Consider the following 26,678-nt stretch of genomic DNA (forward strand, 5'->3'; position numbering starts at 1 on the left):
GATGTGCTGGAGAAGGGATAGACTACCCACTCCAGTATTCTAGGGCTTCCCTTGTGGCTCAGCTGGTAAAGAATCTGCCTGCAATGTGGGAGACCTGGGTTCGATCCCTGAGTTGGGAAGATTCCCTGGAGAAGGGAACGGCTACTCACTCCAATATTCTGGCCTGGAGAATTCCATGGACTGTATAGTCAATGAGATTGCAAAGAGTCAGACACGACTGAGCGAGTTTCACTTTACTTCTATGAAAAAATAAAGAGCAAGGTGGATAATTGGGAGGAAACAGAGTAGAGGTGAAGATTTGTTGTTTTAAATGAGCTGATCAGGATTAACCTCACTGGGCAAAGATTAAAAAAAAAACGATGGAGTTTGTCACGTGGTTATCTTGGTGGAAAACATACTGGACAAAGGAATATTCTGAGTAGAAAGCAGGAGCAGATTAACTGGACCATAGACTCAAAAGGCAGTTCCAGAGTCCTGAGGTTGTATCATGCTTGACACATTCCAGGAAAGAAGTTGATGTAGATGGCCCTGTGGATCCCGTGGGATATGGGAGAGAAAAGCAGAAAAACTAAGAAGGGTCATATCATGAAGGGCCTTGCAGGCCATTGTGAAGATTTTGGCTTTTATTCTGAGTGGAATGGGAAGACATGAGATGATTTTAAGCAGAGATGTGAGATGATGTGATGCAGTTTTAAAAGAATCACTCTGGTCGCTTTCTTGAGAATAAGCTTTAAGGAGGGCATGGGATGGAGATTGTTGCGATAATCCAGGCAGGAGGTAATGGCGACATGGATCAGGTTAGTAGTGGTTGATGTAATGTGACTCTATAGAACATTGGATACCTTTTAAGAGCTTAGAAGATTTCTTGATGCTTTGGATATGTGGTGGCTGGTGAAGATATCTTGCTTTTTTCTCTCCTTCCTTCTTCATGATAAATTGTTGGGATAGGTAGCAATTGCTTGTATCTAAATGAGGTTGAGAGACTAAATCAAAAAAGATGTTCTTGCAGCTGGTGGAAGTAGAATCAGTGTGGGTCACTGCTGTCCCCTGACCTGAAATTGTCCCAAAGCACTCTTCCTTGGAGCAGTCAGTGATGCTGCCAAGGAAACTGGAAAGGAAAAATTTCTGCTTTTCCTCCCTCATCTCTTATCTCCTGAAGTTTAACATTTTCATTATTCAACCTAAAAGGGTTGAACCATTCCTAAGAACTGAGTTTAGTTCTGTGTGTCTGAAGCTACTCCTTCTATTAATTGGCCATTTCTAACCCTTCACCTGTATAGCTTTCCATACTCAGGACCTACAGCCAGATGGCTAATTTCCAGAACACTCAGGTAATCTCTGAAATTTTGTGCAGACTCTGGAAACAGCCCAGAGCTCAGAGATAGGAGGCTATAAGCTACTTATGTCCCTCAGGATCTTTGGATGAAGGCAGAATGATACAGGCAACAAGGGTTTCTTTAATCCCCCCATAAACACAATGACACCAATGATGTTTTCGAACATTTATTTAATGTTTGACTCTGCCTTATTCACGTACTAGCTCATTCAACCCTCACATTAGCACTTTGAAGAAATTACTGTTTTCTTTTTTCACTGATGAATTAAGTGATGCTCAGAACAGACAATCACTTGCCCCAGGTCCCCTAGCTAGCAGATGGTGAGGCTTAGGTATAAACTCGAGTCTGTCACTTGTTACAGCTCTGATGCCATGGCTCTAAGATGCTCTGCTCCATACTCAGCTGCATGCACTTGTTTTATTGGAGTTGAATTGCTTTACAATGTTGGGTTAGTTTCTGCTGTACAGCATCATGAATCACCCGTATGTACACATATGTCCCCTCCCTCTTGAGCTGTCCTCCCCGCACCCTTGCATCGCACCCCTGTAGGTCGTCACAGAGCACCAAGCTGAGCTCCCTGTGTAACAGCTTCCCACCAGCTCTCTGTTTTGCTCATGGTAGTGTGTCTACGTCAGTGCTACTCTCTCGGGTCATGCCACCTCTCTTTCCCACTGTGTCTACAAGTCCACTGTCCGTGTCTGTGGCTCTATTCTTGCCCTCCAGCTATAGGCACTTTTGAGTCTATGTTCCAGTTAATCTGCTCCTGCTTTCTACTCAGAATATTATTCTACAGTTTAATATCTTTGCTCCCCATAGATGCTTTTTCTGAACCAAAGTAATTTAGGAAAACTAGACCTTTATGGGCTTTCCTAGCTGGCATTAGTAGTAAAGAACTTGCCTGCCAATGCAGGAGACACAGGAGACATGGGTTCAGTCCCTGGGTTGGGAAGATCCCCTGAAGGAGGAAATGGCAACCCACTCCAGTATTCTTGCCTAAAAAATTCCATGGACAAAGGAGCCTGGCAGGCTACAGTCCATGTTGCTCACACAGAATTGGACACGAGTGAAGCAGCTTAGCAGTAGCACTAGACATTTTATGAGGAAAAATAAGGGAGGAAGCACAAAATAGCATTGAGGGATGGTTACGTATGTTTAGAGAAGATAGAACTTTCCATAACATATGTTTTGCTAACCAGTAGGAAAATATTGACTGCTTTTATTTTTAATATTATTTTTAATGATTTTAAAGGAAAATAAAAATAAATCAAATCTGTTACACATACCACACATACAAAGGGTAATGAACGTATTAAATCTATTAATGCTCAGTATAATTATCGCAACTTGAAAATACTTTATTCACTAGCTACAAACCGTATATACATTTATTTCTTAGGTACACAGAATTTTTGCCAAGCTATTTACAACACACAGTTACTATTGGACATTATTCTCCACTGATGCTTGGCCCGAAGGAAAATCTCACAACCTGGCCGATGTCATGCTTGAATTTTCTTAACTTTTGGCACACTGTCAACAATAAGTGGTATCTCAGATTGTTACTTTTAAAAGTGTGAGAAATCACTATAATTCTCCTGCCTTTATAGTTGATGGAATAATTTGCCAGACACTAATCAGAAGTTTTCTGATGGAATTCTGCATTGACAAAAATCAAATTCAGATTCTGAGCTAGCTAGCATTGATTTTTCACATTTATTTTGTGCTTCTGAGGTTTGATACTAAGCTTCTTGGCATTCTTCTGTGTGCTTTGTAAGGATGGAGCTCACTGTGAAGTACCTAGGATCTCTGTTTATGAGATTGGGCAGATCTGGAAAAGAATATGAATTTGGCTGCTGGGTCAGAAATGTCATCATCATGAATTTGGAAGACAGAATAATACAGCAGCATACTGAGCTTGCTAAAAAAATGAAAGCTGTTAGCTTGTATTCTGTAGTAATCACATTTGCTTTAATTTTTTTCCCATGCAGGTAATTTAAAAAACATTTTGTCCGGATGCAAAATAATGAAAATACAGTGTTAGTTATTTTTTGTCTTTAAGAAGAATATTTTAATTGAATCTTTTCTTGAGAACTTTTAGAGTGCTCTCAAAATAGTTTGTATTTTTCTGCTGCTGATCTAGGTACAAAAAAATCTAGAATGTTTTGACCATCTGCTGGTATTTCCAGTCAGTGTTTGCCTACAAACAATGAAAAAGATTCACAGTGAACTTGAACATCAGAGAGTAGAGTGAACTTTGGAGGCCAATTCTTCCAAACCCTGACAAATATGAAAACACTGGCACAGCTTTATTTAAAATGACATCTACTAAAGCTGGTTTCCATGTGGTATTCTACAGTTCTCAGTGTGAAGATTCAGACAAAAGGACTAAAATCTTATCTCTTTCATTCTTTCATATTGTACTCATTTGTTTTATTATTATTACTTTTCAAATTTTTGAACTTAAAATATTCTGCTTTATAAGGTCTTGGTTTAAGAGTCATGAGCATTGAGTTAATGATGTCAGTTTTCTGTAAAAAGTATTAAGGATACTGTCTGGACCTCAGGTACTTCCATCATGCCAGAAGGATGATCCTTGGCAAGCAAAGCAACAACAACAAGAAAACATACAAAACAGCTGATTGGAGCAATATTTTCCCTTAGATGTCCTACGAAATTATGTTGAATTTCTGTAATGTGTGAAGGCAGGAGCTATGTATTTCAGATGTATTAATGTGCTTTGGTAATGGCTGATTACATTGAATTTGAGGGCGAGATTTCACATTCTAATCTACAGCTGAATATGGTCCCATGTATGAGAACATTCATTAATGCTGGTCTCACAATCATTCATAAGTTTAAGAAGAAGAAATGTTTGCTTTAAAATGTTAGTGATAAGCATTTACATGTTTTGGAATGAACACTTAAACACTATATTCAATGATTAGGGACTAAATAATAATACATTTGCTTATCTAAAGCATGCATACAAGCTTCACAGACTTTATTGAGCTGTTTGTGGTAACTCTGTAATGGCCACTTACTATTTCAGCATTCAATTTTGAATTTAATTCCTTGAGGTTTTTTTTTGCATGCATTAAACCAATTGTATGTGTCTGCACACTTGCATGTTTATGTATATATGTGTATCTGTTTGTTTATTAGTGTAATTAAAATAAATTTAGCTTAAACACTTATGATAGGGGTGTTTAGACATTTAAAACTTTGTAACAATTAGATACTTCTGATGCTGGATCCAAAACAGGGGAGGAAGATTGGAAAATTTAATGTTCTGGCGGCAAACACCATATATTCTCTTGAAATAATTTTTTTTTATCTTGTTCTTAAGAAAAATGGTTCTATATTGATGGAGGCATAACAATCCAGTACAGTGTCGCAGGTAATTGTAGTTGGATACCTTTAAAAATCTAACTGAATGTTTTGAATGAGAAGTTTGTCTTACACATCCACATTCTCAGAAGGTTACTGCTTTCTTGAGCCGGATTGATGATATCTCTAATTCAAGAAAAGATGGCTTTTGAGCACTGAGTCTGGAAGATAAATTCCACACTTAATGGTGTGCCTTGATTTGTTATAGCTCTCAGAAATGTGTCCGTATATTTTTTTCTTATAGTAAAACAGATTCTTCTTTAGGACTATTAGCTCATTTCTTTCTGGGGGAATTTCTGAATTATCTAAGCAGATAAAGGAAGGCTCTTTCTGTATAAATAGGTATATTATACTCCTGTTTGCCCGGTATTAGTTCACATGTATCCACATTTTGTCCAGCTTTTTATTCTAACAGTTGATTCCGTTTTCTACATCTTACTTGATTTACCTAGATGTATACTAGTATGTCCTGTGGAGGAGGGCATGGCAACCCACTCCAGTATTCTTGCCTGGAGAATCCCATGGACAGAGGGCATGGCAGGCTACAGTCCTTAGGATCACAAAGAGTTGGACATGACTGAAACAACTTAGCATACACTCAAACAAGTACTTATAAGTAGTACATAGACTTTTGTCCTAAGGCTTTGCATTTAAGTGTATTTTCTGGTACCTTCTCCTAGTCCTTACTCTTTTTTTTTTTTTTTTCCAGTGGGGGAAGGGGAGAGAATAAGGGCACCGTACAGTTGTTAATACTCACCTTAAACTTTTCCCTTGGGTTATGAAGGAAAAATACATTTTCCTTTGGAGCTAATAGATGCTCTTGTCTGCTATCATAGCTATAAATTAGTATCTTTAATTCTTGCCTAAAAATTGGTAGTCAGTTTCAGAGATAAATGAGATTCTTCCCTTCTTCATTAGAAAGCCTCTTTACTATTATGTAATCTATTTTTTTCTTAAACCTACAAATATTTGTGAAAAATAAAATAAGGAGGCACTTTGGCCACCTCATGTGAAGAGTTGACTCATTGGAAAAGACTCTGATGCTGGGAGGGATTGGGGGCAGGAGGAGAAGGGGACAACAGAGGATGAGATGGCTGGATGGCATCACCAACTCGATGGACGTGAATTTGAGTGAACTCCGGGAGATGGTGATGGACAGGGAGGCCTGGCGTGTTGCGGTTCATGGGGTTGCAAAGAGTCGGACATGACTGAGTGACTGAACTGAACTGAACTGAGGGATTTGCTTTGTCATTTTAAAGTTCTATCTTTGACTATTTCTTAGTTTGGCTCTTTAAAATATGTAATAGTCAAAAACTAAATGATTATGTTTTTCTTTTGAAAACACTTTCCCAGAAAAATAAAGAGAATAATGTGTGCAGCTACCTAATAATTTGATCAGGTTTCTTTTTCAATTATATTTCATGGCGAATATCTTTAAATCTCAAAAAACTTTTATCCTACAGAGTTAATTCTCTTTAGCGAAGATTTTCATCAATTTTTACTCTAAGAGGTTAATTTCCCATCATTTTAGTTGTAAAATAAGTCATATAACTTTTTTCTTTAATAGCTATAGATGAAAATTTTCATTTTATATAGATTTTATTTTTATTCACTCACATCATTGTATTTTTATGGTTCTTTAATCTTTTGGGGAAATCATATGTCACCTTAATGTCATAAATATATATTGCAATTTTTCAATGAGAAAAATGAAACTCTTTACAAATACTTGTCAGAAATATTTTTCTGTTACATACAATTACTAAATTTTTCAAAGAATAAATTTAAAGCCCATTTTATTTTTGAGAGGGCAAATACCTTAATAGTGTCTTTGCTAAACTCAAATGCTACCTTTCTCAGTTGAAACACAGTTGCCTAAAAATTGCCCTCTTTTTTACAGAGACTATGTAGGACAGGGCTGACAATCAGGAGAGTGTGGACACTATGGTGACGCCTTGATGGCCTCACTCTACTCTTTCTGCTCAAGAAATGAATTTAAGAATATTCATCCACAGAAGTATAGGGTGAGCTTATGAAACTTGAAGTGGTGGAGCCAGATTTGGAATTCTGGCGGGAGCAACCATTGAAGCTTGGGTCTCTTGGAGGCACTCTCTTCTTCCGACTGGATCTGGTGTTATCTGCATCACTGGGGTCAAACACCACCGTCATGGACTCCATCCTGGTCACAGTGTACAGGCTGCTTTGCCGAGTCGGGTGAAACCTGGTAGTCTTGAGCTCCAGCTCATCATAGCTAGAAACTTCAATGAAAGGACACCAGCGGAATGCTCTCTTGAAGCCTGCTCGAAATCTGAGGAGAAGCAGGCCACAAGAAGAAAAAGTCATATTTTCAAGTGGACATTTCCTTCAACTTCTACAGAAAGCTCTGCTTAATGCAATTAAGCCAACTCATTTTTTATATTTAATTTTCTAGTCTAACTTTTAGAATTTATGCCACAGTATTGGTACTAGTTTTCTAAGTCCTTTTTGTTTGAATTGAATCTTAATTTCTCATTGATCAAAAGCAAGTTGTCAAAGAGTAAAAGTGCAGTATCAGTAATCAATATGCCAAAGAAGCAGTGTAGGTTTCTTCAATAACTTTATACATTTGCATAAGTGAATTAAGCTTTCTGGGTACCGCCCTGAAAAATGACATAGTTTGAAATAGATTCTTATGGTAATAATTACACATTTATAAATTAGTCTCATTTAATATTAAAATTAATTGCTCAGCTGGATGTTTTTATCTAATTGCATATGAAAGTGAAAAATCCTTGGCTTTGTAAGCCATTAAATGAAGTTGATTAAAAACATATGCTCTGCTTTTGGGTTATTTGAATTGATATATGGCTTGTGCAATTAGTGAAAAAAAGTAAGAATTAAATAATATTTTTAAGAAACTTAAGGAATGGTGTGGTAGAGGTCTAACTTAAAATAGAGCTGAGAATTTAGGTTGAGTAGTTACTTACACGAAGTCCCGTTTCTACTTGTGTACCATATTGGTTTATTAAGGAAATTATTCACCTTATGAAATTTAACACTACCCCCTCCATGTGCTAACCTTACAACTAAGGTGTTTTTAATCTGGAAACCAAAGTTTACCTTTTTTTTCCCAGTCTTAAATTTAATTGTGAATATTTCTCATTTTCTTTCCAACTTCACTTAAAAACTAGCTTCCCCTCTTCCAGAGGTTGCACCCTGTCTTACTCACTGACTTCATCATACTGGAGGGAGGTTTGGGATTCTTCTCTTTAGTGTTGCTTCTGTTACTCTTATGACACTTTCTATTTTGAAGTCTATTTACAAAACACCCTTCTTAATAGGGTCCACTCACATATGCCATCATCTCTCCATCTGTGCATTTTTACAAAGTGTCTTCATTTCTTTGAGGACTTGAGCACACCTTCACCTCACCTCCTTTAATAATAGGACATTTCTTTTTCTTTGACAAGTAAAATTCTGAAGAATTTGAAGAGAGAATTTGGCCTATATAGAAATCAGCCGTTTAGAACCCCCAAGAGCATTGTTTTGAGGGGGGAATTGTTAAGGTGAGATAGTTCATTAAATAGGGAGGAGTTGGGCTTCCCTGGTGTCTCAGCTGGTAAAGAATCTGCCAGCAATGCAGGAGCCCTGGGTTCGATTCCTGGGTTGGAAAGATCCCCTGGAAAAGGGAATGGCTACCCACTCCAGTATTCTGGCCTGGAGAATTCCATGGACTATGTAGTCCACAGGGTTGCAAAGAGTCAGATATGACTGAGTGACTTCCACTTTCACTTTTTCACTAGAAAAATACCTAGCTCTGTGCTTCTCTCAGTGAATTTTTCAATTTTCCATTCCTTTTGAATTTTAACTGGTTACCAAGAAGCTTAAACAATATTATATGCTTTCAGTGAAGCCAAAAGTGACACGGAACTTGCATTTGGTAATCTTGTTTTTACCTCTTATTCAGACAGCAGTAGATGATGGGGTTGTACATGGTTGAGCTCATTGCCAGCCAAAAGCTAGCCAGATAGACCTGCTGAATGTATTTCCACCTGTTTAGTTGTTGATAGATTGCAGTGAGGATGAAATAAATATGATAAGGCAGCCAGCAGATGGCAAATGTCACCACAACAATAATCATCATTTTTACAACCTGGAAAGAAAGAAAGAGGTCATTTTTGGCAAATATGGAAGTCATTATATTAGTTCTGATAGCTTACCGCAAATCATATTTTGCTACCGATACAGTTAAATATATGGCTTGCCTAAGAAATAGTCAATAAGTTAAAAAATGGCAAGGTAATATCGGGAGAGTTACCTAAGTTTCAAGAAAGCATTCTTGTGTCACCTCGTGAATGGGTGGCACTCACTCAAATATAAATATATTTTAATTGGCTTGAAGAAAATAAGTGTTTATAAAACAACAAAGAGCCTGGGAGCAGAAAGGAGAAAGAACTAGGATTTGGCTGTGCTAGCCCACACTATAAAAGACTGAAGACATTCTATCTAGAGAAACAGACTGTTGAGTGACAGTTGGGGTGTATCAGACTGTAGGGGTTGAGCAAGTTCCTCCGTATTTATTATTGCCTGAGTATAGCTCATGACTATTCAGATTTCTTTACTTTAATGCCATGCTCACTGGGAAACCTTCAGAATGTTAATTTGGTTTCTTTTGTAATTGGATATTGGGAGAGGTTTCTCTCGATAGTGATAAAGGATATTCACGTTAGTCTGAGAAAATATCACTAACTTTAAATTTGTAAGTAGGCAGTTGGCTTATACACCTGGTCTATATATCGACTTCTGTGATTTTGGCAAGCATGGATTATTTCCTCTTTCCACACTTTTGAACTACAATATGTTTGAAAGCTCCTGTCAAAGTAGAATACAATCTCTCCTCCACTAGTCTTTAAATTCCTAAAAAGCATAGAGAATTCTTAATTATCTTAATATCCCTAGCATCTAGCACAGTGTCTAGTATATTGCTAGAGATAGATAATTAGATATAAGATGAATGAATAAGGAACGACTATACAATTTGTAACAGGAAGTTGAGTGGGAGGATGTTTTGTATGTCTCTAAATAGGATAAAATAGGATAAAATTTGCTAGACTCAAAGTAATCAACACAGTGATTACTGTGATCACAGTGATCAATACAGTGATTAAGTGCATAGAAAGCCAAGTGGCTTGGCTTGGCTTTCTAAGTGAAAGGGAAAAGTTAGTAACAACATTCTAGAATAACCTCATTTAATATTTCTCACTTACTCAACCAATCTGTTGAGTAAATTTGTTCATACTTCTTTTGGGAATTTGTAAAAAGTTTAAAATAATGCATATTAAACAAAATAATTTTGAGGTTTACCCATAGTCATATTAGAACACAAATCAGAGAAAGTCCTGATGTAAATGACCTATGTAGCATCTTGAAAATATGAAAATACATTATTTAAGTACTGGGTTTATCATTTGATTGCAAGTGGGGTTCAGATGAAAGTTGACAAGGTTAAAAATCATGAGAGACAGGATTCTAGAAATAGACAAAGCATGAAATGGGTCAGGGTGGAAGGCAAAGCTTTCCCAAGGGTCTAATCATGGTAACATCTAGGTATCTAGTATTAGGTGATAAAAATTGGCCATCAGAGCTGAAAATCCAGATCAGTTCAGTCAGTTCAGCTGCTCAGTCATGTCCAACTCATTGCGACCCCATGAACCATAGCATGCCAGGCCTCCCTGTCCATCACCAACTCCCAGAGTCCACCCAAACCCATGTCCATCGAGTCGGTGATGCCATTCAGCCATCTCGTCCTCTGTCGTCACCTTCTCCTTCTGCCCTCAATCTTTCCCAACGTCAGGGTCTTTTCCAATGAGTCAGCTCTTCCCATCAGGTGGCCAAAGTATTGGAGTTTCAGCTTCAACATCAGTCCTTCCAATGAACACCCAGGACTGATCTCCTTTAGGACGGACTGGATAGATCTCCTTGAAGTCCAAGGGACTCTCAAGAGTCTTCTCCAACACCACAGTTCAAAAGCATCCCTTCTTTGGCGCGCAGCTTTCTTCACAGTCCAACTCTCACATCCATACATGACCACTGGAAAAACCATAGCCTTGACTAGATGGACATTTGTTGGCAAGGTAATGTCTCTGCTTTGTAAAATGCTGTCTAGGTTGGTCATAACTTTCCTTCCAAGGAGCAAGCATCTTTTAATTTCATCTTTTAATCACCATCTGTGGTGATTTTGGAGCCCCCAAAAATAAAGTCTGATACTGTTTCCACGGTTTCCCCATCTATTTGCCATGAAGTGATGGGCCCAGATGCCATGATCTTCGTTTTCTGAATGTTGAGCTTTAAGCCAAATTTTTCACTCTCCTCTTTCACTTTCATCAAGAGGCTCATCAGTTCTTCTTCACTTTCTGCCATAAGGGTGGTGTCATCTGCATATCTGAGGTTACTGATATTTCTCCTGGCAATCTTGACTCCAGCTTGTGCTTCCTCCAGCCCAGTGTTTCTCATGATGTACTCTGCATATAAGTTAAATAAGCAGGGTGACAATATACAGCCTTGACATACTCCTTTTCTTATTTGGAACCAGTCTGTTGTTCCATGTCCAGTTCTAACTGTTGCTTCCTGACCTGCATATAGGTTTCTCAAGAGGCAGGTCAGGTGCTCTGGTATTCCCATCTCTTGAAGAATTTTCCACAGTTTATTGTGATCCACACAGTCAAAGGCTTTGGCATAGTCAATAAAGCAGAAATAGATGTTTTTCTGGAACTCTCTTGCTTTTTCCATGATCCAGCGGATGTTGGCAATTTGATCTCTGGTTCCTCTGCCTTTTCTAAATACAGCTTGAACATCTGGAAGTGGGCAGTTCACGTATTGCTGAAGCCTGGCTTAGAAAATTTTAAGCATTACTTTATTAGTGTGTGAGATGAGTGCAATTGTGTGGTAGTTTGAGCATTCTTTGGCATTGCCTTTCTTTGGGATTGGAATGAAAACTGACCTTTTCCAGTCCTGTGGCCACTGCTGAGTTTTCCAAATGTGCTGGCATATTGAGTGCAGCACTTTCACAGCATCGTCTTTCAGGATTTGAAATAGCTCAACTGGAATTCTATCACCTCCACTAGCTTTGTTCATAGTGATGGTTCCTAAGGCCCATTTGACTTCACATTCCAAGATGTCAGGCTCTAGGTGAGTGATCACACCATCGTGATTATCTGGGTCATGAAGATCTTTTTTGTACAGTTCTTCTGTGTATTCTTGCCACCTCTTCCTAATATGCTTCTGTTAGGTCCATACCATTTCTGTCCTTTATCAAGCCCATCTTTGCATGAAATGTTCCCTTGGTACCTCTAATTTTCTTGGAGAGATCTCTGGTCTTTCCCATTCTGTTGTTTTCCTCTATTTCTTTGCATTGATTGCTGAGGAAGGCTTTCTTATCTCTCCTTGCTAGTCTTTGGAACTCTGCATTCAAATGGGTATATCTTTCCTTTTCTCCTTTGCTTTTTGCTTCCCTTCTTTTCACGGCTATTTGTAAGGCCTCCTCAGACAGCCATTTTGCTTTTCCAGATCAGTAGCTCACAAAATGTCATCATTAGCTACATTATGTAAAATGTTTTTATTTTTTCCTATTTTTTCAATTGCATTTTTTTTTCTGAATAACTGTGTTCAGAATCTGCATTTTATCTCTCTCATTTTAATTTATATATTTGTAGAATACAAGTAAGGGGCATATTTAAATATAATTTACATTTATACAATGCTTCACACATCTAACAACTTACTAACTGGTTTTCAGTTGGACTTTAGGAAACTAAGGCAAAGGCCAAAAGACTTGACCACTGTGATTCATGAAATCTAAGTTATATTTTTTAAAACCCAGACTCTTAAGTCTGTTTTTTCTGCTTGCAATTAATAACACTTACTGAATGTCTACTGGGTCTAAAAAAACATAATAGAGAAAGATAATGGGTAGAGAACCAATTCCTTATCCTGAAATAGATTATGATATAATGAAAAATATTGAAATATAAATTAAAGTACTTAGAAATCTGAATACAAACATGTGTAAATAAAGTAAAAAATAATATTTATGAGACCTTGAGAATGAAAGTCACTCAGTCCTGTCAGACTCTTTGCGACCCCATGGACTATACAGTCCATGGAATTCTTCAGGCCAGAATACTGGAATAGGTAGCCTTTCTCTTCTCCAGGGGATATTCAATCCAGGGATTGAACCCAGGTCTCCCATATTGCAAGCAGATTCTTTATCAGCTGAGCCACAAGGGAAGCCCAAGAATACTGGTGTGGGTAGCCTATCCCTTCTCCAGCGGATCTTCCTAACTCAGGAATTGAACTGGGGTCGCCTGCATTGCAGGCAGATTCTTTACCAACTGAGCTATCAGGGAAGCCCATTTAATCGTTTATTATAAGCAGGAATGACTCAATGCATGTTACCTGTAGATTAGGGGAGATTAGGCTGAATGACATGGGTTTGGTTGATTTTTTTTCGTTCTTGAGTATGTGAACGTCATACTGTTCTTCCAACATGGCGCACAGAAGTCCTGTCCAAGATTATTCTCCCTAGCTCCTCCCTGTCCCTAGTTTTCCCCACTCTCCCTAGCTCCTCCCTTCCCTCTTGCCCCAATTATTCTCATTGACTAACAACCTCTTCTCCCACAAACTTTTGCACAATTATCACTTTTTCTATGACCAGCCTATTCAAAATTGCAATCTGTCCTCCCAACACTCCCTAAACCCCTTAGCCTGTTCTTTATTTTCAGTGTATGTCATGTATATTCTTTACTTTGTGTCTCCTTATGCTAGAATACTAAAAAAAAAAAAAAAGCAAGTATTTTCTGCTTGTCTTATTTACTTACATATTTCAGTCATGTAGACTAGACTGCACACAAAATTGGTGTTCAGAGTTTTGAAAAATAAGTTAATTAAACTGAATAAAAAAAGAAAGAAACTAAAAGACATATAGTTGATTAGGTGATGCTCATGATTTTACTCCATCATGAATTACTCATATCATTTGTCCTCCAACTTTAGATGATCATATGTAATATATATAATAAAATGAGTTATTTCCTATTCCAGGCAAACAAATTCAAGTAATGTGTATGAGTGCACAAGTAATATTATCAATATATTATTTTTGATGCACGAATGCATTGCATTTCATTCTGAATAAATGTTAAGAGCAAGAAAAACTATTTATGACAGTGTGAACATGGTTCAAGCTACTATGTTAAATACAGTATCAGCAAATATACATAAAATTGCTTTTATACAGATTAACCGAAAACTCCCTTTGCATGAAATTGTTTTCCAACAATAGCTGAAGAGCTGCAAAGGCTATCAGAATCTTTTAATGTAACTGCCAACCATCAATGCAGAAGAAGTCCAAAAAGAAGGAAAATTAAAGTGCATGTGTAGAAACAGTATCAGATAACTTATAATTCACATACACATGGCCTTAAGGATTCTGTTGCAAGACATTTAGAAGCTTATTTGAAGATTTTTAGGAAAAATCTAAAAGAATCTAAGAGAATGGATCTTTTACAGTGAAACAACTGCTATATTTTATTTATTGCTATACAATGTTTCAATCATTACTGTGGGTCTCTGCTCATAAAATTTTGTGAAATGATTTCAGATATCAAACTCTCAGTCCTCCAGGTTTGATGTAAATGCAAAAGTAGTCTCTCAGGTGGACAGAATTATTTTGCTTTATGAAATACTGAAATCATGAAACTGTAATCATCTCCCTCATAAAAAGGCAAGGGAAAGAGCACTTGGAAGCACAAACCTTGAGGAATGATAGATGTGTAACTGCTCAGTTCCCCCCATGTCTCATGGCTAGAGAGTGGCACTAGCTCAGATAGGCTCTAAATGCTCTTCAGGAAAGTTGGTAGACTTAATATGTTTTAGGCAAGATAAGAGACTGGGATGGAGATTACTCAAATCTCTCACCATGTCTTAACAAATTTTATTGTGACTTGATACAAAGATGGGTTGGTGTGGGTATTTCTTGAAGTGGAAAGACATATCCAGCTTCTGAGGCAATGGGATTTATTTTCCATGGCAACATGGACACTTGTGGCCACCCTGCCCTTGGTAGGGGCACTTACTAGCAGAAGAAAAAGGGAGGTGGGACAAGTAGCTCTTGTAACAACACTGCCCCTCTTTAATAGTTTAGAATCCACTTGACTCACATAGGCAGGATTGAATGCGTATCAAAAGTTAGTGAGGATAAGCTTTGGGCACCTTTTATTCATGTATCTAAGGGAAAAATATTCTTTGATTTTCATATCTTGTGCAGGTTAGACTGGAATGCCTGCAGCTGTTCTTATCTATCATATTAAATTAATGCAGGATGGATGATTTTGAGGTTTTTAGTTGTAAAAGAAAAATGGATCAGGCTAGGAGATTAAATGAAATATTGCCAATGTTAAAAAAATCTGGGAATTATACTCTTCAAGGCAGAATTTATTCTTTGTAAATGTCTAGATTGGAAATGGTCAACCTGTAGTGAGAAGAAACATCCTGTTTTGATTAAAATCTCAGAGCATGTTTTAAAGAACCATCCCATGACTATACCCTACTACTTCTCTGTAACTTTTGCCTGCACAAATGTTCTTAAATTACAAATGTATCTCTTTAGGTCAAAATTACATGCTTGCTTATTCTAGCTTCATATTAGCAAATTATAATATTCTCAAGAATAATATACGGAAAAAATTAATGACAAACATCAAAATATAAAGTACTGCATCTTGGATTATTTAGGTGGGCTTTTCTGTGATTTCAAAGAACACATTTTAAAATGTCAATCCCAAGTGAGAAAATAAAACTAAGTAGTAACACTTGTGAAAAAAGTTGAGGGTAGTCCAGAAGATGAGTTGAATTTTCTCAATAATTTCAGAATTAAATGAGAATATTGTGTTAGTGTCATCCAAGAAATTTGACACTGTTGCCAAATCCAGCTACGTGACTATCCAGTTAACATTAGCTTAGAGCAATGATTGTATGGAATTATGTTGAGGCCAAACAAAAAACCATGTATGTATATGCATGCAAATGTGTAAAATGCTTCTCTGTGTGTGTGTATGTTTGTGTGTATGTGTGGTATTGTGTTTAGATTCCACTTCTTTACATTTCATTGGTTGTTTCACTTTTAATGTAATTTTAGTTTTCCAATGGAAACAGCCTTTTAAAGTATTATTAATTTCAGGTTAATGATGTTCTGAAGCCAAAACAAAAGGGAATGTCACATAAAGGAAGGCAAGAAGACATTAGAGAATAAAGTAAATTAAGGCAAGAGGGATAAAGACTGATGTTATGGGATCATGGCTAGAGATAGAACTTATAGAGGCTTACTAGGGACTGAATTATGTCCCCACCCCCACATTTTTAAAGTTTACTTATCCTTTAATTTATTAAATTTTTTCTAGATTTATTGAGATATAATTAGCTCATAACATTATGCAAGTTAAATTGTACAGCGTGATGATTTGATGCATGTACATATTGTGTCACCTCACACAGTTACTTGTGTGTATATGTGTGTATGTGTGTGTGTGTGCTTGTTGAGAACATTTAATATCTACTCTGGTGTAACATCTATGAGGCATCCCCAGTGGCTTGTGAACTGGCTTCCTGATGGGATCCATGATGGGTTAGTAGGATCTGAATGGCTTTGACATGTTCGGTTTGGAGCCCTGCCTACTTCTCTCCCAGCTCTCTCCATCCCCTAGTTGTGCAGATCTCCACAGTCCTCTGGATAGAGGGAGACAGAGATGGGCTCTTTGGCAGGGCTCCGCACATCTGAGAAAGCTGAGAACTCATCCCTGACATCCTCTTATCACCACCACCCCCTCCCTCAGGGAGAAATCACAGCTCAGAAGACCCTCTTGGTACCAAGTTGCCTTGCCATGGGAAGGATGTGATGTGTACAAAGTCAGTTTGTTCCTCTTACTCTTTCCAGGACATCCAATCTCAGATTTTTTTTTTTTTTGTACTGCAACTTCTCTATTGGAATCCCGGACTTCCACAAAGGTTCTCTGATCCATGGGTGACCATCTAAGTCAGTTTTTTCGAGGGACTCCTGGTTCACAGCTAAGGGCCACTCCAGGGTTCATGGAGTGAACAGGGTGCGAGGTCTGTATGTTTATTATCTGACTCCCAGTGGGCAAGACTCTTCCCAGGTTTGGTGCTGGTGACAGAACCAAAGCCAGATGGGGATGTGGCCAAGTCCTCTGAGGTGTGGAGTTGTTTCTGGGTCTATAGCTGGGACCATGGTAGGTAAGCCATCCTCCAGGGTGTAGGTCTAACTTCTCAAAGTGATTCTGCTCATTCTTGTACCGCACTGTGGTTTTAGTCTCCTACCTGGATCCCCCAGCTACCAGAAAGGCACTATTGTTTATGGATAGATTTCCAATTGTTGTTGTTGAGGGGGGTATGATGAGGGACATCTTATTTGGCCATCTTTCGGATGTCACTCCCCCAAATTCATATGTTGAAGTCCTAATCCTCAGTACCTCAGCATGTGACTGTATGTGGAGACAGGTCTTCTTTAAAGAGATAATTAAGTTAAAATAAGGTCATTAGGGCAGGACTTAAACCGATATAACTGGTGTTCTAAAAGGAAAAGACAATTAGAACACAGACACACAGAATGAAGACCATGTAAAGACAGAGGTTTGCAGCCATCTTCAAACATGGCTGACAAGTCTTAGAAAAACCACTCTTGATGACACTTGAACTTATACTTCTAGCCCCTGAATTGTGAGAAAATATTTCTGTTGTTTAAATAGCAGTCTATGTTATTTTGTTATGGCAACCTGAGCAGATTAATATTATGTTTGAAATGCTGAGGACAGTTTAATATGTATGGCTTCATTCCAGCAAAGTAGGAGGCAAAATACTATACATTTTCCCAGTGAAAATAGAGATTTCCAGAGAGATTCTGATTGCCTGAGAATTGCTTTCAGGGAAGTAAAGGACAGATCAGGATCTTTATTTCCATCAGTTGAGCCTCTCTTAGGTTATATATGGCCTTCCTCACAAGCGCTGTTTTCCATGATAATTCCTTTGCAACAGAAATGACAAGCACACAGAAAGCTTACTTGCTGGGCAAGGTGATGGGTTTTTCGTGGTTGTTATACAAATCAAAAATCCAATTGAATCTGTCACTTGAGCTTAGACTGAAGAGTGATTCCTTTGTTTAAGGCAAAAGCCTTCTTTGTTATACACTTAGATATTCTCTTCTGAAGGAGCAGATCTGGCTTGTTAGTATTTAGAGGAAAATAATCAAAATAGAAAATAGCCATAAAAAATTCTATGGTTTATAAAACAATAGAAGTAGATCTATTTGCCAATATTTCAGCTATTCAATTAAGCAAGATCAATTTCAACAGGGATTAACAAAAAACAAATTGTCACCTATTATGAATATTGGGGCCAAGTCATGTTTTTGAGGCTTCTTTTATGGTAGAATAGGGAAGAATGTTAAAATATGGTTTAAAATGTGGTTTACTTTAAAGGCATACATCCAGCAAATAACACAAAAATGTTATGAAATTAAAAGTGTGTGTGTGCTCGGTCTGTCCAATTCTTTGAGGCCCCATGGACTGTAGACTGCAGTGCTTCTCTATCCATTGAATTTCCCAAGAATACTGCAGTGGGTTGCCATTTCCTGCTCCAGTAAAGGTTTAGGATCTTTTGACAAACAGAAGGGGAGAGACTCAAGAAAATTTCTGCCTCAATTACCCTTCTATGGAAGAGGGTTTAAGAGAGGAAAGAACTGAAATCAACTGCCAGGTCACCTCATCTTTCTGTGTTCTAGAAGTTGCAAGGAGAGATCTGTTTTCTTGAGAATGGGCCTGGCCAGAAAAAGGACTAGGCTGATATCATTTGCAAAAAAAAAAAAAAAAAAACAAAAACAGATTTCATGTCTTGCTATGTGTTGACATAGCTTGTCCTTTAAAATATATTATTAATATGTTATTATTAATATATTGTGGTCCAAAATGTTGAGCCAGCCAGTGTCTTTTGCAGTTGACTTTTTATCTTGAAGGTGTGCATACTTTGTTTTTGTGAAATGGCATAGATCTGGAATATTTGAGATTACTCTTTTCTGTATTTCTGTAGAAAATATGATCAGTCACTGAAAATTAATTTTTTCTCTACAGTATATGACACACTAAAAAATATGATTTGTAAATGATGCTGTCCTTATTTGTAGTTACCTTGAAACAAATCTGCATGATTTGTACATGCTTACCCCTGGAAAGTCCCAATCCAGTTTCTTTCCCTGTAAAAATTTCTACCGAACCTTTGGGAGAGTAGTACCTCAAGCTCACTCTTGGAGTAGCTTCCCTCATATTTCTTCATGCAGGTAGGGTTTAGATACTTCCTAATTAGACCTAGTGAGCTTCCCAGGTGGCACTAGTGGTAAAGAACCTGTCTGCCAATGCAGGAGGTGTAAGAGAGGCAGGTTCGATCCCTGGGTCAGGAAGATCCCTTGAGAGGACATGGCAGCCCACTCCAATATTCTTATCTGGAGAATCCCATGGACAGAGGAGCCTGGTGGGCTACAGTCCATAGGGTTGCAAAGAGTTGAACACAACTGAAGTGACTTAGCACACATACATGCAGTTAATCCTAGCATATTATATCTTATAACACAGATACATATTATAGTCAAGCCTGTTTCTATTTCCTTCTCTCTGGATATGGGCACGTACATTATTAATCTTTGTGTCTCCAAAACTTAACATAGTACTTGACATTCAATAAATACCTTTTGATTGAGGATATCTTAACTTTACCATCCATGTTATGAAAATTTTGATTGCAAGAAATATCATTTATCTTTTTCTTACCAGTGTTTTGCCCTATCATGCACATAATAAGAATTCAAAAATAGTATTTAAGTAAACTTAAAAGCAAAAATTATTTCAAATGTTTTAAACCTAATTAAAATAATTGTTATTGCCCTTGGTCTTGATATTTAGCTGGACGTTTGGAAAGAACAGTTATATGAACCATGTAAAGGTAGAACCTTAAGAAAGAAGTTCAGTTATCTTTGTTTACTTAATCAATTATATCCTTAAATTAAAATTGTTCTACAATAATGCCATTTTTTCTAGAGAAACCTAGGCCCTACGCTCTAGAGATACAGTGCTAAATTAAAAAGAAAATATATTTTCTATTTTCACAACACTTACATTATACTAAGTTCAGTTCAGTTGCTCAGTCGTGTCCGACTCTTTGTGACCCCATGAATCGCAGCACGCCAGGCCTCCCTTCCATCACCAACTCCCAGAGTTTACCCAAACTCATGTCCATCAAGTTGGCGATGCCATCCAGTCATCTCATCCTCTGTCGTCCCCTTCTCCTCCTGCCCCCAATCCCTCCCAGCATCAGAGTCTTTTCCAATGAGTCAACTCTTCGCATGAGGTGGCCAAAGTATTGGAGTTTCAGCTTCAGCATCAGTCCTTCCAATGAACACCCAGGACTGATCTCCTTTAGGATGGACTGGTTGGATCTCCTTGCAGTCCAAGGGACTCTCAAGAGTCTTCTCCAACACCACAGTTCAAAAGCATCAATTCTTCAGTTCTCAGCTTTCTTCACAGTCCAACTCTCACATCCATACATGACCACTGGAAAAACCATAGCCTTGACTAGATGGACCTTTGTTGTCAAAGTAATGTCTCTGCTTTTGAATATGATATCTAGGTTGGTCATAACTTTCCTTCCAAGGAGTAAACGTCAATTTCATGGCTGCAATCACCACCTGCAGTTATTTTGGAACCCCCCAAAATAAAGTCTGACACTGTTTCCATTGTTTCCACATTTATTTCCCATGAAGTGATGGGACCAGATGCCATGATCTTCATTTTCTGAATGTTGAGCTTTAAGCCAACTTTTTCACTCTTCATTTTCACTTTCATCAAGAAGCTTTTTAGTTCCTCTTCACTTTCTTCCATAAGGGTGGTATCATCTGCATATCTGACGTTATTAATATTTCTCCCGGCAATCTTAATTCCATCTTATGCTTCCTCCAGCCCAGTGTTTCTCAAGATGTACTCTGGATATAAGTTAAACAACCAGGGTGACAATATACAGCCTTGACACACTCCTTTTCCTATTTGGAACCAGTCTGTTGTTCCATGTCCAGTTCTAACTGTTGCTTCCTGACCTGCATATGGTTTCTCAAGAGACAGTACAGGTGGTCTGGTATTCCCATCTCTTTCAGAATTTTCCACAGTTTATTGTGATCCACACAGTCAAAGGCTTTGGCATAGTCAATAAAACAGAAATAGATGTTTTTTCTGGAACTCTCTTGCTTTTTCCATGATCCAGAGGATGTTGGCAATTTGATTTCTGGTTCCTCTGCCTTTTCTAAAACCAGATTGAACATCTGGAAGTTCACGGTTCACATATTGCTGAAGCCTGGCTTGGAGAATTTTGAGCATTACTTTACGAGCATGTGAAATGAGTGCAATTGTGCGGTAGTTTGAGCATTCTTTGGCATTGCCTTTCTTTGGGATTGGAATGGCGGAGCATGTAGGAAGCATGGCCGAGAGGACCTACCCCATGCCCAGAATCAGGGGTGGTGACCCAGACTGCCAGGCTGGGAAGGTGCAGGGGTGGCTGAGAGGAGCTACCCCACGCCCCAGGAGTGGTGGCTGATATGGCGCAGGAGGGCTGAGAGGAGCTACTTCACATTTAGGTCAGGAGGGGTGGTGACTCCTCCAAGGTAAGGAGCAGCAGCTGCGCTTTGCTGGAGCAGCCGTGAAGAGACACACGTCCAAGGTAAGAGAAATCCAAGTAAGATGGTAGGTGTTGCAAGAGGGCATCAGAGGGCAGACACACTAAAACCATAATCACAGAAAACTAGCCAATCTGATCATATGGACCACAGCCTTGTCTAACTCAGTGAAACTAAGCCAAGCCATGTGGGGCTACCCAAGACGAACGGGTCATGGTGGAGAGGTCTGACAGAATGTGGTCCACTGGAGAAGGGAATGGCAAACCACTTCAGTATTCTTGCCTTGAGAACCCCATGAACAGTATGAAAAGGCAAAATGATAGGATACTGAAAGAGGAACTCCCCAGGTCAGTAGGTGCCCAATATGCTACTGGAGATCAGTGGAAAAATAACTCCAGAAAGAATGAAGGGATGGAGCCAAAGCAAAAACAATACCCAGCTGTGGATGTGACTGGTGATAGAAGCAAGGTCCAATGCTGTAAAGAGCAATATTGCATAGGAACCTGGAATGTTAGGTCCATGAATCAAGGCAAATTGGAAGTGGTTGAAAAGGAGATGGCAAGAGTGAACATCGACATTCTAGGAATCAGCAAACTAAAATGGACTGGAATGGGTGAATTTAACTTAGATGACCATTGTATCTACTACTGTGGGCAGGAATACCTTAGAAGAAATGGAGTAGCCATCATGGTCAACAAAAGAGTCCAAAATGCAGTACTTGGATGCAATCTCAAAAACGACAGAATGATCTCTGTTCATTTCCAAGGCAAACCATTCAATACCACAGTAATCCAAGTCTATGCCCCAACCAGTAACACTGAAGAAGCTGAAGTTGAACGGTTCTATGAAGTCCTACAAGACCTTTTAGAACTAATATGCAAAAAAGATGTCTTTTTCATTATAGGGGCCTGGAATGCAAAAATAGGAATTCGAGAAACACCTGGAGTAACAGGCAAATCTGGCCTTGGAGTACAGAATGAAGCAGGGCAAAGGCTAATAGAGTTTTGCCAAGAGAACGCACCAGTCATAGCAAACACCCTCTTCCAACAACACAAGAGAAGACTCTACACATGGACATCGCCAGATGGTCAACACCAAAATCAGATTGAGTATATTCTTTGCAGCCAAAGATGGAGAAGCTCTATACAGTCAGCAAAAACAAGACCAGGAGTTGACTGTGGCTCAGACCATGAACTCCTTATTGCCAAATTCAGACTTAAATTGAAGAAAGTAGGGAAAACCACTAGATCATTCAGGTATGACCTAAATCAAATGCCTTATGATTATACAGGGGAAGTGATAAATAGATTTAAGGGACTAGATCTGATAGAGTGCCTGATGAACTATGGATGGAGGTTCATGACATTGTACAGGAGACAGGGATCAAGACCATCCCCAAGAAAGAGAAATGCAAAAAAGCAAAATGGCTGTCTGGGGAGGTCTTACAGATAGCTGTGAAAAGAAGAGAAGCAAAAAGCAAAGGAGAAAAGGAAAGATATACCCATCTGAATGCAGAGTTCCAAAGAATAGCAAGGAGAGATAAGAAAACCTTCCTCAGTGATCAATGCAAATAAATAGAGGAAAACAACAGAATGGGAAAGACTAGAGATCTCTTCAAGAAAATCAGAGATACCAAGGGAACATTTCATGCAAAGATGGGCTCGATAAAGGATAGAAATGGTATGGACCTAACGGATCAGATCAGATCAGATCAGTCGCTCAGTTGTGTCCGACTCTTTGCGACCCCATGAATTGCAGCACACCAGGCCTCCCTGTCCATCACCAACTCCCGGAGTTCACTCAGACTCACGTCCATCGAGTCAGTGATGCCATCCAGCCATCTCATCCTCTGTCGTCCCCTTCTCCTCCTGCCCCCAATCCCTCCCAGCATCAGAGTCTTTTCCAATGAGTCAACTCTTTGCATGAGGTGGCCAAAGTACTGGAGTTTCAGCTTTAGCATCGTTCCTTCCAAAGAAATCCCAGGGCTGATCTCCTTCAGAAAGGACTGGTTGGATCTCCTTGCAGTCCAAGGGACTCTCAAGAGTCTTCTCCAACACCACAGTTCAAAAGCATCAATTCTTCGGCACTCAGCCTTCTTCACAGTCCAACTCTCACATCCATACATGACCACAGGAAAAACCATAGCCTTGACTAGACGAGCCTTTGTTGGCAAAGTAATGTCTCTGCTTTTGAACATGCTATCTAGGTTGGTCATAACTTTCCTTCCAAGGAGTAAGCGTCTTTTAATTTCATGGCTGCAGTCACCATCTGTAGTGATTTTGGAGCCCCCCAAAATAAAGTCTGACACTGTTTCCACTGTTTCCCCATCTATTTCCCATGAGCTGAAGATATTAGGAAGAGGTGGCAAGAATATACAGAAGAACTGTACAAAAAAGATCTTCACAACCCAGATAATCACGATGGTGTGATCATTGACCTAGAGCCAGACATCCTGGAATGTGAAGTCAAGTGGGCCTTAGAAAGCATCACTATGAACAAAGCTAGTGGAGGTGATAGAATTCCAGTTGAACTATTCCAAATCCTAAAAGATGATATTGTGAAAGTGCTGCACTCAATATGCCAGCAAATTTGGAAAACTCAGCAGTGACCACAGGACTGGAAAAGGTCAGTTTTCATTCCAATCCCAAAGAAAGGCAATGCCAAAGAATGCTCAAACTACTGCACAATTGCAAACTATACTAAAGAGGTAATTATTAAATAATAAATAGACATATATGTATAAAACTACAAATTATGATGAATTCTATAGAGAAAAAGAATGTCTAGGTTATAGAATACAATGGAAACTCTATTTGAAGAAGTAATATTTCATCTGGAATCCAGAAGATGTGCAGAGAGAAGTATCAAGTGTCTATGTCCTGATAACAGTGTGAATGAAGGAAAGGGCAGCTGAAAGCAAGCATCATTGGAACATACTATGGGAATAATGCAGCTGCATAGGATTAGAATGAGAATAAATAGTAAGATTTGCAAGATTCTGCAGGACCCCATAAATTGTTTTTGGAGTTCGCTATTTTTTAAATCTATTTTTCTTAGATATATTGGGGAACCACTATAAAGCTAAGCAGATTGCAAGAGTTGATTTAGAATTTTAAAACATCATTTTTCACAGCATGATGACTACTGTTAATAATACTGTATTGAATATTTAAAAACTGCTAGGAGAGTAGGATCTTTGAGATTCCCATAAAAAGAAAAAATTATATGTACCAATGGACTTATTGTGGTATCATATAGTGATATATACAAATATTGAATTTTATGTTGTACACCTGAAACTAATATAATGTTATATTATAAATTACATCTCAATAAAAATTCTTGGATGCTGAATAGAGAATAAATCTGAAGAGAACAGGTGGAGATCTGGGGAAATGTTGGAAAGGCTGCTCTAGTGGACCTAGTGGCTGTTGTAGTGATAGTATCTTGGAGAGTTTCAGTGGAAGTAGAGAGAAGTACAGAGATGGGAGGTATTTTTAGGGAGGAGAATCAATAGGATTTAGTGATGCATTAGGTGACAGTGAGAGGGATAGGGAAGTTTCAAGGATGACTCTTTGCAGAATTTAACATCTGGGTAAATGGAAGTAACAAGTACTAATATTTGGATGACTGGAGGAAGACTCTCCTTTATGCCAGATATGAAGACAAACTCAAAGATCAGTTTTGTATACTATAATTTAAAAATAGCTCAGAAATAACAAAAGCAAGGACATCAATTACGCAGCTGATTATTGTATAAACTTAGAGCTAATGGAGGAAGAACTGACTTGGAATAGACACATCAGAGTCAGTGATCTACAGATGATATTTAATGTCATGGAAATGAATGAGTATAGGAATGAATATAAAAATAGAATAATGAATATATTTTATATAATTGGTTCTCTTTCTATGGAGAACTCTAATATAGCTATAATATACTTCACAGTTCCCTATTATATACTCTATATGTTTCGCCATTCTAGAAGTAGTCCAATTTCTGGGCACTTTCATTTTAATATAAAAATATATTTGATCTAGGGGAGAATATATATTTTTCTGATCATCTATTCTATTGCTCATCAGTAGCTAATGCCATTTAGTTACTGCCTTTATAGCATTGCTTCATACTTTGTTAATCCATTGATTCTGCAAATGTTTATTGACCATTATATATATATTATTATATTAATTATATTATTTTAATTATTATAATTTATAATTATAATAATAATATAATTAACAATTAATTATATTATTATATTAATATATATTATATTATATTATTATATTATTATTATTATATATATATAGTATTGCCTCAAACAATTAGGAAGCCTGAGAATTTCCACAATTTGCCATCTGCAAGGTGGAGACCCAAGAAGGCTGGTGAGGAAAATTGATATAGCAACTCAAGTAGTCAGAGAGAGCAAATTCAACCTTCTTCTGCTTTTTAGTTGTATTCAGGCTCAATATGATGTCCACCTACACTGGGAAGGACCATCTGCTTTACTTAGTCTACCAATTCAAATGCTAATCTCTTCTGGAAATATCCTCACAGACACACCTAGAAATAATATTTAACCAACTCTCTGGGTACCCAGTGTCCCAGTCAAACTGACACATAAAATTAACCATTGCAATAGCATAGGGTTCCTTTATGCCATTGAATTGAATTTTAGTATATTACTGATCAGTTCAGTTTAGGCTCTCAGTCTTGTCTGACTTTTTCTGACCCCATGGACTGCAGCATACCAGGCTTTCCTGTCCATCACCAACTCCCAGAGTTTACTCAAACTCATGTTCATCACATCAGTGATGCCATGCAACCATCTCATCCTCTGTCGTCACCTTCTCCTCCCAACTTCGATATTTCCAAGCATCAGGGTCTTTTCCAATGAGTCAGTTCTTCACGTCAGGTGGCCAAAGTATTGGAGCTTCAGCTTCAGCATCAGTCCTTCCAGTGAATATTCAGGACTGATTTCCTTTAGGATGGACTGCAGTCCAAGGGACTCTCAAGAGTCTTCTCCAACACCACAGTTCAAAAGCATCAATTCTTTGGTGCTCTGCTTTCTTTATAGTCCAACTCTCACATCCAACCATGACTACTGGAAAAACCATAGCTTTGACTAGACAGACCTTTGTTGTCAAAGTAATGTCTCTGCTTTTTAATATGCTGTCTAGGTTGGTCATAG

The 26,678-nt window shown here is 38.2% G+C and overlaps 1 protein-coding gene across 1 annotated transcript in view; it reads right to left on the reverse strand.

Moving 5' to 3' along the window:
* Positions 1-6,304: 6,304 nt before the first annotated feature.
* The window catches only part of TACR3 (tachykinin receptor 3), an 86,865-nt gene continuing 66,491 nt past the window's right edge, over positions 6,305-26,678 (reverse strand). The window contains exons 4-5 of the mRNA XM_086407800.1: positions 8,660-8,856; positions 6,305-7,032 (exon numbers count right to left, since the gene is read on the reverse strand). Coding sequence (XP_086263926.1) covers positions 6,720-7,032; positions 8,660-8,856 — 510 coding nt within the window. The 3' untranslated portion in view covers positions 6,305-6,719. The remainder of the gene's footprint in view (positions 7,033-8,659; positions 8,857-26,678) is intronic.

The sequence above is a fragment of the Bos grunniens genome, chromosome 6, assembly GCF_055505025.1.
Source record: "Bos grunniens cultivar Pamir isolate PY7600 chromosome 6, Bosgru_T2T1.0, whole genome shotgun sequence".
Taxonomy (NCBI): Eukaryota; Metazoa; Chordata; class Mammalia; order Artiodactyla; family Bovidae; genus Bos; species Bos grunniens.